The 14,299-nt window shown below is 46.7% G+C and overlaps 1 protein-coding gene across 1 annotated transcript in view; it reads left to right on the top strand.

Moving 5' to 3' along the window:
- The window catches only part of TENM4 (teneurin transmembrane protein 4), a 400,863-nt gene that overhangs the window by 343,904 nt on the left and 42,660 nt on the right, over nt 1-14,299 (top strand). The window contains exons 22-23 of the mRNA XM_007455571.1: nt 6,356-6,588; nt 10,679-10,833. Of these exons, the coding sequence (XP_007455633.1) occupies nt 6,356-6,588; nt 10,679-10,833 (388 nt within the window). The remainder of the gene's footprint in view (nt 1-6,355; nt 6,589-10,678; nt 10,834-14,299) is intronic.

Below are 14,299 nucleotides of genomic sequence, written 5' to 3'. Positions count from 1 at the left end.
GCTCACAGTGACCCTGCGGCAAGCAGAAGTGGTCCTTGTCAGACACACCGAGAGGAGTGTCTGCCTGTCAGCATCCCCTGTCATTGTGGCGCTCGTCTGACTTCTGGGTAATGGTCACCTCAGAGTCCCCAAGCCTCACACACATCTGGGTGACTTGAAAGTAGCCATGGCAGATGGGGATGTGGCTTGCACTGCTACCTAGGTGACTCTCAGTTATCCATGTGTGGCTCAGATCAGAGTGGCACATGGGGTGGTGCTTACTTGGGATAAGGATGGTAGAAAGAGTCAGGCAGAACCAGAAATCCAATAATGTTTATGTCCATGTCTATATAGTTATTAATAACTATATAGATATAACTAGATATAGTATTAATGTAACAATCATATATAGTCTTTTAAGATAATAGCAATAATATGTAGGGAGCATTTAATGTGTAGCAGAGAGGGGGTTAAGTGTTTTACATGAATTATAGCAGTTCACCCCCAAACCACCCTGTGAAGTAGGTATTCATGATACACCCAATTTACAGATGAGAAAACAAGCTCCCCAACTGTGTGACCTTGAAAAACTTATTTCATCTGTCTGATCATTAGTTTCTAACTTGAGGATAATAAAGTGTCCCTTGGAGAGAGGAGCACTAATGATTTATTATTATTATTACTATTATTATCATCATCAAAACAATTACATGATGATGATTATGTCTCCATTTTTCCCCAAAAAGGAATTCAGTCCTCTTACAACCAAAGACACATGTATTAAAGTAAATTAAGTAGAGTTTGGGAATGAGAGAAAAAAGGAGGAAACACATATATGTGATTACACATCAAATAAGACTCTGAGCTTCCTGGAAGCCAGATTAAACAGGGAAAGATAATTGTTTTCATGGTTTACATCATCAGAAATGGGAAAACATGCCCACTTCTAAGCAGAGGAATATTTTTTCCTGACACTGAAATAGAAAAGAGATTTCCAAAGATCTTTGTATGGATGATACTGAACTATGAACTGATATGTGCCCTCAAGTTCAGTTTTATAGAAAACACAGTACATTTCATATGAAAATCTTGGATGAAAACCTAGCATTTATCATTAAAACCTCCAATCAGTGGTGGTAACTGCCTGGGACACAGCCGGCATACAGGGGGACCTAGCCGGGAAGAGTTAGGAGCCAGGGCACTTGTCCAGCTTTGCTGTGTATTCATGCGGCCTTGGGCTGGTCACTTAGCTTTTCTGGTTTCCAATTGCATCATCTATAAATTGAGAGAGTTGTGGTTTTGGTACCTTTTGTTTCTGACTTTTAGCAGTCTTTTGATGTATCCACGGTATGATTTCAGGGCTGGATTCCTGCCCTCTCTCAATTCATTGTTTTCTCACGTGCTAAAACCTATTTAGAAAGTGAACCAAAGCGAAAGGGAAAAACAGAATTTTTTTCTGCCTTCCAGTTTTCTAAAGACAATCAGGAAGGAAAAGACCAGGGCTCCGGCTCTGATATTAACTGGTTCCTGGATATTGGTAAATCCCTTCCTCTCTCAGAGCCTTAGTGTTCCCATCAGGAAATGCCAGAAGTAGATTTAAGAAATTCTAAAATTTTGTCCTCTTCGTCCATTAGCATTTACTGTTCCAGCTGCTCCCAGGGATAGCATTTGGCTCCAGGCTGGTGCCCTTAGCCTGTGGGTGTGTGTCTCTTCCTTTGACCTTTACAGCCTCAATTCAGCCTACCATACTGGACATGCTCAGCACAGAGACCCCCACCCTGATCCTTTGGGCATCTTCCTCCCTGTGTCCCTTCAGGGAACAAGGATCCTCACCTCTTCCCAGATCCCTCCCATAGCGTCACGGAGGAGTGTCTGAAGCCTGTTGTTCAGAAGTACATTTGAACTCAGTTCTCCATCAAACCCAGCTACACAGATTATGTTAACTCTGAGAGAGACCTTAATTGCCTCGGAAAATAGGTTAGACAGACAGTATTAAGTATGACATACTTGTCTTTTCCATTGTGCAGTAACATAAATGTTCTCGAGGTTTCGTAAGGTGACCAGCTGCCATTAATTGGGCATTTTTATTTTTTAATAGAACAGGCACTATGCTCAAAGATTTGCATTCCTTATAGAATTTTGTCCTTAAGTAGCCCTTTGAAACAGATGTGATTATCCCCGTTTCTGAGATGAAAAAACTGAGGCTCAGAGTAATGAAGTAATTTGCCCAAGGTCACCTACCAAGTGGGTTGTGGAGCTGGTATTTGAAAACCATGTCTGGGTGGTTCCAATGCTCAAGCTCTTCCCACTTGTTCTGAGAACCAGTGAATCAAGTTCTGCCAGGGCTGCTACATGATGTGGGCAAAGGACGCTGCTTTGCACAAGCGGATCTTATTCTGAGACAGAGGGAGAATGCTCACTCACAAGCAGGGAATAGATTGCCTTTCGTCCCAAGAGACTTCTGGGCTCACAGCTCCTACTAGCAAATTCCCTACATTGGCCAGAAAGAGGGCAGAGTGAGGCTTCACTGTAGCTCATTAACTTCAGGATTGCTACCTTATAGCCTCTAAGATTTTACGTAGCTTCCAGAGATACCAGGCTTATGTTTAAGGAAGTAGAAAAGAATGACCGTGCTCTATGCCCAGGCCTCCTCAGGATACTGGGGATCAGAATCGGATCAGACGCGGTCCCTGTCCACAGAACCAGACGTGGGGTCTCAGGGGTAGGCCATCTCCCGTCTCATGCATTTATGGCTTGCAGAGTATTCTAAGTAATGTCCTGCCCCTCCAAGTACAGCAGCATCGGCATCCTCTGAGAACTTGTTAGAAATGCAGGCTCTCAGGCCACACCCAGAACTGCTGAACTGAAATCTTCATTTTAGCATGATTCGTGGGTACATTAAAGTTTGAAAAACACTGCTTCTAAAGCCATGGTTTCCAAATCTAGCTGTGCCTCAGAATCACTGGAGTGATGTTAAAGGGACAGATGCCCAGGCCCTTCGGATGTGATGGGTGAGGCTTTTTTAAAAAAGCTTTCCAGGTGAACCTGATGTGTAGTCATATTCAGAACCATCACCCTAAGACCCTTAGCAGTGGATGTTTCCTATCTATAATCCCAGACAGGTGGACCATCCTTCACTCACTGATTCATAAAGTCAGCCTTTCTGGAACACTAACTCTGCACCAGCCCAGTGCTAAGCACCAGGGTCTTGAAGCCAGGCCCTGCCCTTGAGGAGTCCAAGATGTCCTTGAGGAGGCAGACAACTAAGCAGAAAAGGGTCTTAAGGTGCTAGAAGTACTAAAAGTATAATCTGCTGAGGGTCTCGTGGGACCACAACAAAAGCAAGAGGGAAAAGCAGGGTCCCAGGAATCCAGGAATGGTAGGTATTCCAGATGAGGTGATGCTGGAGCTAAATCCCAAGAGATGAGCAGGTGCTCTGGAGAGAAAGGCAGTGGAGCTCTCTAGGCCCTGAGAAGCAGTGTGGGGAATTAGAAAGAACACAGACTTCAATGTCCAGCAGATCAGAGATGGAAATCCATCATGCCACTTAGCAGTTTCTGGCATTGCTCAAGTCACTTCACCTCTCTCGTCTCATTTCTAAAAGTTTTTTTAAAATAAATAAAAAGCACCTGCCTTCTGTGGTAGTTGTGATGAAGATGAGGTTGTCCATATAAAATGCTAGCACAGTGTCTGGGACAAATTGGCACCTGGAGGTAGCAGCAGATGCTTCCGTACCAGCAGCGGGCAGCTCTGTTCGCGCTGCTCCTGGGAGAGGTCCAGGCGCTGCTCCCAGTGCGGGTGGCCTGAGGAAGAAGTGAGCTGAAGATTATCCAAGAGCTCTCTGCCAACTGGAAAGGGCTGTTGAGCTGGATAATTTCATTTGATCCTAATGACAATGCTGTGAGCAAAGCAGAGCAGAGATGCCGTCATTCGACCCTGAGGGACCTAACGCTTGGACGATTTAGGTGACTTGCCCAAGGGAGAACCCACATCCTCTCAGTTCAAAGCTAGAGCTTTCTCCCCTGCACTTAACTGACCCCCGCCAACTGCAAATTTGTCCTTGAGCACAAAAGAGGGGGCCACAGGACAATCCTGACAATGCCACCCTCTTCTGGAATTCACGGACCTGAGAAACGTCACCTAAGTGGCACTTCCCCAGGGCAGTGCAGAAAGACATGAGCAGAAACCTCGGGCGGGGGCTAATCTAAGTGGACAGGGCCCCCCCACCAGACTCCCTCAAGGACCTATTTTCTGCCAAGGTGGATGGCAACCATTTATCATGAGTGATACGCGAAGAAATGAAGTAATCAGCCCCTCCTCCAGCTGTCATCAGGAAGCAGAAAGATTAAGGCTGCCCCAGCATTGCAGAGTAGGATCTAAGGTCACTGCATTTTATTTAGCCAGAAGCAGTGCCATCTGGGAAGATTAAATCTGTGTTGCATTATAGGGCTAGTCACAGGGGACATTTCAAGATAAACAGGACCTCTCTCCTGTTACCACCACCCCCAAAGGAGAAGTAAAAAAAAAAAAAAAGCTAAGTAATTTGATTGAAAATACTGTTTAAATAAACTAAAAATGGAGAGTCCCTCCACTTAATGGCTGCTGTGGGCTAGAAGGCACCAAGCTGAACATTGGAGATACAGAAAAGAATAAAACCCCGTCTCTTCCCACCAAGTATTGACAGGATTTGGGAGACAGACACATAAATAAATAGCCACAGCATTATGTTAAGTGTCCCGTAACCCAGATGTGAACAGATATGAATCTCAGGGAAGAGAAGTCAGGGAAGGTTTCCCAGCAGAGGTACCATTTGAGCTGACACCTGAAGAATGAGTAGCAGTGCAGCAGGCCAAGAAAGGCGGGGCACGGGGTATTCCCCAGAAGAGGAAGAGCAGGGGCAAAGGGGCGTGATGGCGCATTTGAGGGACGAGTTGTCAGAATGTCTGAGCACAGGGGGTCTGTGAGGAAATGGCAGGAAAGAGGCTGGGAGGACAGAGCAGCCGCCGAGCATGAGGGGCCTTGTGTGCTGCAAGGCTGAGGAGTCTGAATGAGCCTGTAAGACATGGAGGGTCCTGGAAGGTCCTGGAAGGGAAAGCATTGAGGTGACGTGTTGGGTTTGGGGTTAGATCAGGGAGGAATGGCTAGGGGAGGACCCGGGCTGCAGGCAGAGACCTGCCCTTTGTTGAGGAGGTCATGAGACAGTAGGGTCAGGACTAGAGAGGCAGGACAGCTGGGGAATGATCAGGCCACGTGCAGGAACTGATCGTCAGCTTCCCAGGAGTTATGAGTCTGACTCCAGCACAGCCTAGACTTGGAAGAAATTGTAAATCATACTTTGCGACAGGAAAATTCAGCCTTAGTAAGAGATGCCTACTCTGTAGTCCTCTCCAGATGCAAAAACAGACATAATGACTAATAATTAAAATAACAATTATGATTCTTAAGTATTATGTGCCGTGTACTCTGCCGAGTATTTTTCATATATGGTTTTATATAATGTTCCCAATACACCAGCAGGGGAGCTGTTCACATTCCCCATTTGGCAGATGAAGAAAACTTGAGGCTCAGGAGGCCAGGTATCTTGCCCAGGTTTCAGAACCAGGAAATAACAAAGCTAGATGTGGAACCCAGACTGAGCTCACCCCCAAAGCCCACACGGTTTTCCTGCCCAGTGCTTAGAGGTGGTGCCTTGTCTCCATAAGCCCTCTGTACAGTCGTGGTCTAGCTTCGCTTTCTTCTGTTAGCACAGCCTTGTCTTTGTGGCTGTTTTCCAGAATCAGAGCTATCCCCAGCACTGCTCCTCTCTACCGTTTGTTCTTCCTTGGCTATTGCTGCAAATTACAAACTAATCCTGCAATTCATTTATGTCTGTCTGCACTAGGGAGACTGCTGGGCTCCTGATTAAGTATAACATGAGCGTCAACAGAAGATGGTATTGACACTGGTTGGTGTCCAGTCAGGCCGAGGCCTTGGCCGTCAGTCCCCAGATGGGGGTGGGGCTGCTGTGGGGGAAGTGTTTGCGTGTCATTTTGTTTTGAAGTGCTTTTTAAAGTCAGAGTCTTTCGTGTTTCTGGTCTGGATTTACAGGCCACCTCTGGGTAAGCCTCACGGATAGTCTTAAGAAAACACTTACTGAGCACCTGATGTGGGCATGGCACTGGGCATCACGGTCTTTGGCAAGAGGCATTTGCATTCATAGTTGGGGGGGAGGGATAGTTAGGCCAACCAGAGAGGTCAGAAAAATTGGGTAACCATCACCCCAAATAGGGACATTGTCCCCATAAGACTTTTTTTTACTTGGACTCAAATTGTGCGTCTCCGGCTGCCTGTTAGGAAAGAAGAACGTGCTCACCAACTGCCGTGTCCTGTTTTCCAGTCACAGCCCAGCACACAAGTACTACCTGACCACAGACCCCACGAGCGGGGCTGTCTTCCTTTCGGACACCAACAGCCGGCGGGTCTTCAAGATCAAGTCCACCGTGGTGGTGAAGGACCTCGTCAAGAACTCCGAGGTGGTGGCGGGGACAGGTGACCAGTGCCTCCCCTTTGATGACACTCGCTGTGGGGATGGTGGAAAAGCCACGGAAGCCACACTGACCAACCCCAGGGGTAAGACCTTGCTTTTAAACACTCTCAGTAACATTTATTGGGGTATTTTCCATTTCCAAAAGACGTATCTGTTTATCATTACAAAAAAATGTTGGAAAACGCTAAGAACTCTACGGAGGAAAGTTTAAATTGTCATAATTCCACCTGCCAGAAATTTTCCCAGTTAACATTTCCTTCTTTCCCCCTAGTCTTTTTTCTAAGTGTTCTTGTGCATGTAATGCTCACCAGAAACAAGCAGAATGAAATCACATTAAACAACCTGTTTTAGCAACCTACTTTTTTTCCTAAGTGATATATCGCAAATGTTTCCCCATGTCATTAAAGAGTCTTCGGTGTACTTGCTTTTAATAGCTATATATTATCCCAGCAAATGGATGTCCCATTATTTAGTTATCAGTACCCTCCTGCTGGATATTTATGCTACCTTGCATGTTATTGTTTGATAAAAACATGGCGGTGTATCATCTTTGCACATGTTCATGTGCTATAGGATGGGTTAACTCTAAGCTTCAATTCTGAGTGCTTCAAAAAGTTGGCCCTCTTCATACCCACAGTCACTTTCCATTCACTCCTTCAGCAAGTATTTACTGAGCATGCAGTGCAATGTACTTGCATAAATAAGTTCATTGTAGCAGAAAAATAAGACTTGAATGTGAATCTCTCAGATGGGAGAGGGGGAGAAGTGCTCCCTGAGATGCAAGGAAAAAGAACTGTGCATGGGAGTCCAGAGCCAAAGGAGGTCCCTGTGTCCAAGAGACTGGGAAAGCTTTTTGGAAGAGATGCCATCATTGTCAACAGACACCCATCAGTGCATGTTTACCATGTTGCAGGCCCTAAAGCCAATGACCTATAGTGTCTAAGCCACATGGCCCTTAACAATAAAATAGGAGTAATAGTATCTTCTGTGTCCACCTCCTAGGATTGTTCTGAGGGTCAAAATTAATATATTTCATATTGATGTCCTATAAAAATGTCACGAGTGATAGTTTTTTTTTAAATAGTGCCGGATTTCAGGGCGTGGTTTTGAATGGAAGCTGTAGGTTTTCAAATGAAAGCTGACTTACTCCTCCAAGAAGCCACAGTGCACTTCATACTCAGGAGTCCTATATTTAAATTCAAACATTGCCACCTAATAGCTGTGTGACTTTGGGTGAGTTGCTTAACCTCTCTGAGCCCCATTTGCCTCCTCTATGAAATGGAAATATACTGTACAGTTGTAGTACAGATTAACTATTACCAGGAATGTAAATGCTTGCTTAGGACAGTAGTACCAGGCACATGATAAACATCCCATAAATGGTAGTTCGTATTTATAATTGTTATATTGTATGTGTTTAATAGCATATGTCTCTACCACATACGTGAAGTGGTCAGCTGGTGACTCCACGGGGTAAATATTGTGACATCTGTGGTTAATCGCCTTCCTAATCGTGATTTCCTAATACTGAAAGAGTAGCCTGGAGTGGAAAGAACACTGGGCTTGCACTTAGGGACCCTGCATTACAATTTTGCTCTGCCACTCCCGGCTCTTGCCTCCTCCTTCTCTGGGCCTCAGGTTTCCCGTTAGTAAATGTGAGGATTGGGCAAATGGTCCCCGAGAGCCCTTTTGGTCGCAACCTTCTGTTCTCTTAGAATTAAAATCAAAATCTTTTCTCAGTTGCTCTACACATGTGTGTTCTCCACCCTCCCCTCACAAACACATACACACGCACACACGCACAGATGCAGTGACAGTGAAGTCTCCCCAAAGCCTGTAATTAACCCAGATAGAAATGACAAGGGTGCCACAATGTGCAGACACTGTGCAGCAGGGAGGAGAAAGGATGTCCATCTGTATAGCACAACAAAAGGAGAAAAAATGAAGTAATTAATCAGGGGACAGATTGCTTCTATTAGCCTGTGCAGCCAACTCTGTAAACAAGAGACCCAATTGTTCCTGTAGCACTCATCAGTCCTAGCAGGTGGAAGAGAAAGACTGAGCATAGCCAGGCAGACAAGAAAGCTCCTGTCTCAGTGCTTAAAGAATATAATTAATTTACATTCTAGGTAGGGACAGAATAAAGGCTTCCCCCACTTTGAGGCTGCCGGGTCCTCCGTGTGAAATCAGTCTCCAGCCCTGGACAGCCTGAGGAGCGGGCAGGAAGAACCACAGCTCCCGTGGGTGTTCACACTCAGAGGCCCTTGGGTGTCTTAACTCCACCCTCCTGACTGGTCAGACACGTGGGCCCTGAGAGCAAGCACAAAGTGGGTTTCATGTTCTCATAATTATAAGTCCTTAATAATTATTGAGAGCTAACTATTACAGGTCAGACATTATTGTCCACATTTTATCCATGAAGAAACTGAGGCTTGGAAGTGAAGTGATTCCCCTGAGGTTATACAACTGCAAAGCTTTATTCTTCAAGTGTCTCCACCTCTGTGAAGCTTTTTCTGATCCTTCTTTCAGTTTCTGCCCCCGAGGAAACTGAACAGAATGAAACTGACCTGAATCTCCTTTATTTTCCCGTGAACCTTCCCTGCTTCTGTCACTCCCTGGGTCCATTCTCATTCCCAGGCCTCCCCATCTAGAACGTGTGCTCCTCAGGGGCACATCCTGTCTGCCTCTCAGCCCCAGGACCCCTGAGCAGTCCACATTTTGAGGGGGCATGTCTACCTGTCGTGATTCTTGGGGTATCAATATCACCCATGAGTGTTTTTAAAACAAGACTTGGTCCCGGCCCCGGCCCCAGCCACCCTATGAACTAATATTTCCAGGAGTGAGACCAAGCAGGTATATATCAAAAAAAAAAAAAATCTTCAGGTGATTCTGATACATATCACTGGTTAAGAAGTACTGATTTGGACTTCCCTGGTGGCGCAGTGGTTGAGAGTCCGCCTGCCGATGCAGGGGACACGGGTTCGTGCCCCGGTCCGGGAAGATCCCACATGCCGCGGAGCGGCTGGGCCCGTGAGCCATGGCCGCTGAGCCTGTGCGTCCGGAGCCTGTGCTCCGCAGCGGGAGAGGCCACAACAGTGAGAGGCCCGCGTACCGAAAAAAAAGGAGAAGTACTGATTCACTAGAGTGGTCCTCAAACTTTGATTTGTATCATTATTGCCCAAGGTGCTTGTCAAAAATACAGATAGATGCTCAGGCTCCACTTGAGATTCTCTGAACCAGGTACCTAGGGGGTGCATTTTAGCAAGCTCCCAGGTGATTGTCACGCACATCCAAAAGTGAGAAATATAGATCTAGAACAATCCCTTCATTTCACAGCTGAGAAAATGAATGCAGGGACATCCAGTGACTTGCCTGAGGTCACACAGCTGGCTGGGGAGAGTCAACAGGTGGGACGGTCTAGCAAATGGAGGAAGTGATGTTGAATAATAATTATGACTTCTCCTTTCAGTGTGCCTTTTTTTAGAAATTTCCCTACACAAATCCAAAGGATTGTTTTTTTAGGCTCTATAATTCTGAAATAACCAATGAAACTAAAATAGTAATAGGAAACTCCCTGGAGGTCCAGTGGAAAGGACTCCACACTTCCACTGCGGTGGGCCCGGGTTCCATCACTGGTCAGGCAACTGAGATCCTGCAAGCCGCGTGGCACAGCCAAAAAATAAATAAATAATCAAATAGTAATAGACTAGAAAAATGTGAAGGATGATTATCTTGGAAGAAAAGAAAAATTGTTGCCAAAAAGGGATTTGATTATTATAATTACAGGTCTTCAGAAGTAGGTTAATTTAAATAATCCACAGTTTTGACACTGAAAAAGTTCCTCCTTGCCACTACCTCTAGCGCTTAACAAACTCCCAGCAGTTATGAGTCCCGGTTGTAGTGCATGGCTAAGATGATAGGTAAAAATCTCCAGAGGCAGCAAGGTGGAAGGACCAGAGGGCTGGAGAATCCGAACACCTGGGTTCTAATCTCTGCTTTGTACAAGCCTCTGGGCAGCTGTCTTCTCGTCTTTAGAAAGGGCATGAATGTTGTTGGAAGAAACTAATCAAATCATAAAGGGGGAGGTGCTCTGTCCACCCGCAAGTTTCCATGAGTATGTGTGTTGTTAGCACCTCGAAGGCTGAATTCCCTGTTTTGGCTTCTCTGCCCCAGGCATCACGGTGGACAAGTCCGGGCTGATCTACTTTGTGGATGGCACCATGATCAGACGCATCGATCAGAATGGGGTCATCTCCACTCTGCTGGGCTCCAACGATCTTACCTCAGCCCGACCCCTGAGCTGTGATTCTGTCATGGATATTTCTCAGGTAAAAGGAGAAAGCTTCGTCTGCTAGAGCCCTGGGTCTGCACACTCATCCTCTCGCCGGCCCCTGGCCGTTCATCTTTATATTGTACAAGGCTGTAAGCACACTCTTGGTGAAGTGCACTAAGGACACGCAGACGGTTAGGGCACGGCACGGTGCTCTGGAAGTTCACCATCAGAGGTGACAAGTGGGTGACAGAAGGAGGCTCGGGGGACAGTGAAGAAATTTGCCTCAGGAAGCCTCGAAGGCAGCAGAGCCTCACACAGTGTGAATTTAAATCCATAACCTTCTGAATTCCCACTTTGGAAGCACTTACAGATACTTGAACATTGTCTGTTCTCTTTCTAGACTGTAAGCTACATGAGGACAGGAATTCTGTCCATCTTTTCCTCTGCTGTAACCAGGGTACCTGGTATGCACAGGAGCACAGGCAATATTTGTTGGTTGATTAGTTGGTTGATTGACTGATTGAATCCCAGCTTTGCCATTCACTAGCTGTGTAACTTTAGACACGTTGCTGAGGTCCTTTGAGCCTCACTTTTCATATCTGTAAAATGGAAGTAATTGGCATTGGCCTGGCAGAATTGCCTTAAGAATATGTGAAACGGTGTACGCAGGGCTCCTAGCACTGCTTGGCACTCTGAAGGTGACCTATAAACAGAAATTCTAGTCCTACTTTCACAAAGGAGGTGACATTTGTGCCAGGTTTTGAAGGTTGAATAGGAGTTTGTTGGAAGAACGGAGACATTTCGCACAAGGAAACAGCATGTGCAAAGGTACAAAGATGTTAATGGGCCTGGAACGTTCAAGGAACATTGGAAAATTGGACATTGAGCATGGGGTTCTTGGAAGGAAGTACCAGGAGTTGCAACGGGAGGCATGCTTTGGGGCCAGTTAGGGAAGGACTCACCTTACCATGCCAGAGTTTGGACCTTAGCAGGTGGGTGCTAGGATCCCGGTGTAGACCCAAGAAAGACACAAGGTTCTGGCTTGTTCAGCATGTCCCTGGTTTGTCCTGCAGTGACTTGACAAGGGGTGTGTCCTTTATTGCTAGATCCTTTAGCAGGACCTGGCTGGTGCCAAATCAGTGAACATCCATCTTGCCAACATTAGCAAAACCAAGGAAATAAGGAGGCTCGAATCACATTAGATTTTGAGTTGGTGTCAGCAGTGGGCACACTTAGCTTTTTAAACCCCCTCGCGTCTAGGGGAGCCTGCACACGGGCCCTTTGCCGCTGACTGCAGACCTGCTCCCTCTGCAGACCTGCTCCCTCTACTCAGCGGGCGGCGGCTGGGAGGCCTCTCTGGTCATGCCTGTCCCCACTACCGAGGTGTGTCGCAGAGCCCCTTCCCCAGAACTCAGGGCTGCTGCCGGCGGCCCAGCAGCCGTGTCCCTTCCCTGTCAGATGCTGGTGTGCACCAGCTAATATAATCGTTATGCTCCGGTGTGGAATCTGTTCTCTGCCACCTGTCTTTCCAGTATGGCAGGCTTCCCCTTGCTGGCTTGAGAGTTTCCCTCTCCAGTCTGTAAGCAAGCATGATTTACGCATCAGGAAGCTGCCACGGCCTGAAGATGTGCGTCCAAGTATTTTCAGTTCTCAAAATGAGCCCTCCACCAGCCAGCAGAGGGTGCTGAAAATTTTCAGTCTACACATTGGAAAATTGTTTAACTTTAGCTAGAGGTACTGCCAAGCAGCCCAATCAAAGGCTTGCAAGACAACGGGCATAGAGTGGAGGCGGGGGGAAGAAAACCACACTTAAATTCAGAAATCCTGGACTGAAATCTCTATGGCCCTGGTCCTCAGCACCCTCCTCTGAATCTAAGCATGGGATTCTTTTTACCAAACTCTCCAACACAGGCATAAACTCTTATACACATGTACGGGAAGGGGGCCTGGCTTTCATTCTCAGAGCTTCCTCTGTCACAGACACGCAGCCGCTTTACTGTGCCCTGTGGAGCAGGGAGGTAAGGCAGAGAGATAAGAGCACAGCTCACGCAAGAGTGCAAAGGGGAAAACCAAGGAACTCTCTGGGAGGAGACAAAGACCAGGCCGGAGGAGAAACTAGAGGGAGGCAGACAGTAGAGAAGGAACAGAAGATTCTGCAGCCTGTTCAAAACAGGGGATTAGTGCTCAACTCTGCAGCCTGTGGCCACCACAGACACAGAGTATAACTCTGTCCTTAGAGTCCAAAATGACTTCCTGAGAATTTAGTATGTGCCAGGCACTGTTAGAAATGGGGATACAGAAAGGTTACGACTTCACTTTTCTTGTTTAGCTGTCACCATAATCTGTCAAGGTAGGTATTACGTACCCCATTTTATAGATGAGGAAACTGAAGCTTGGTGAAAGAAAATGTGGTTATAAATGCAGAGCCCTGTGCTAGGTTCCCTCAGGGGTATGGAAATGAAATTTTTTTTATGACATCATGTAAAACACTTTGAACTTCTTTCCCCATATGTAGAAGGTGGTAATAAATATTTCATAAGAGCCTAGCACAGTGTCTGGCAGCTAATAATAGGCTGTAAATATTCATTCTCTTTATAATTTACCAAGAATTTCCTCGTGAGTTGTCTCATTTGATCCTCACAACTACTCTTATGTAATATTTATTACCACCTTCTACATGTGGGGAAAGAAGTTCAAAGTGTTTATGTGACTTGAGGAAGATCACACCTGTGGACACTGGCGGACTGAGCTAGGAAGCGTGCTGTCCTGACCCCAAATCCCTCGCTCTCTCTATGCCATTCACCAGTCAGTCATTTGTTCATCCATCTGACAATCCATTTTTGCAAATAACTCTGCAACAAGGTAGTCAGCTCAGAGGGCTTTAATAAAGGCACAGAATGCTCTGGAGGATGGGGCGAGGGAGCTCCATTCCGTCTCAGGACGATAGAAGGTGGGAGCTGGAGGGACCTCAGAAATTGCAAACTCTCATCCCTCCATTCTGGTGATGGGAAATGAAGCCTCCGCAGGATCATCGCTAACAGGGAGGTAAAATCAAAGAATCATAGGTACTTGGTCCAGAATCATCATGCATGCACTGTGACTCCAAGGGCACTGCTCCTTCTTTCCTAGGTGCCTGTGCGCACATGGGTTTGCAGGAGAGAGCAGGAAAGGCTTGCTCTTCCCTCCTCCCCTCCTTCCTTTCCCTCTCCCTCCCCTGGCACCTCCGCCCCCCCCTCCCCACCCACCCATCAGGGCGCCATCGTCTTTTGACCATAATGACAGGCGGAGGTCTCCGCAAGTATGTCCCCAAGGTGCCACAGGACCAGAGGGCATAAAAGATTTAGCAGCCAGTGTTGACAAGAAATGGGCTTTAGGAAACTGAAAGTTCCCCTGTCACTTTCAGGTGAACTGCGTTCTTGATGCAGCCAAAGGCACTGGAGATGCTGTGCTCCAGAGACCACTGGTTAGGGCGAGGGAGGCACCCTGGCTGCGGGGCGGGGCTCTGGGCTTCGGGACGGGCC

This window comes from Lipotes vexillifer, unplaced genomic scaffold, assembly GCF_000442215.2.
Source record: "Lipotes vexillifer unplaced genomic scaffold, Lipotes_vexillifer_v1.1 scaffold123, whole genome shotgun sequence".
NCBI classification, from domain to species: Eukaryota; Metazoa; Chordata; class Mammalia; order Artiodactyla; family Lipotidae; genus Lipotes; species Lipotes vexillifer.
The sequence above is the reverse complement of the archived record's forward strand: the minus strand, read 5'-3'. Positions and strand labels throughout refer to the sequence as shown.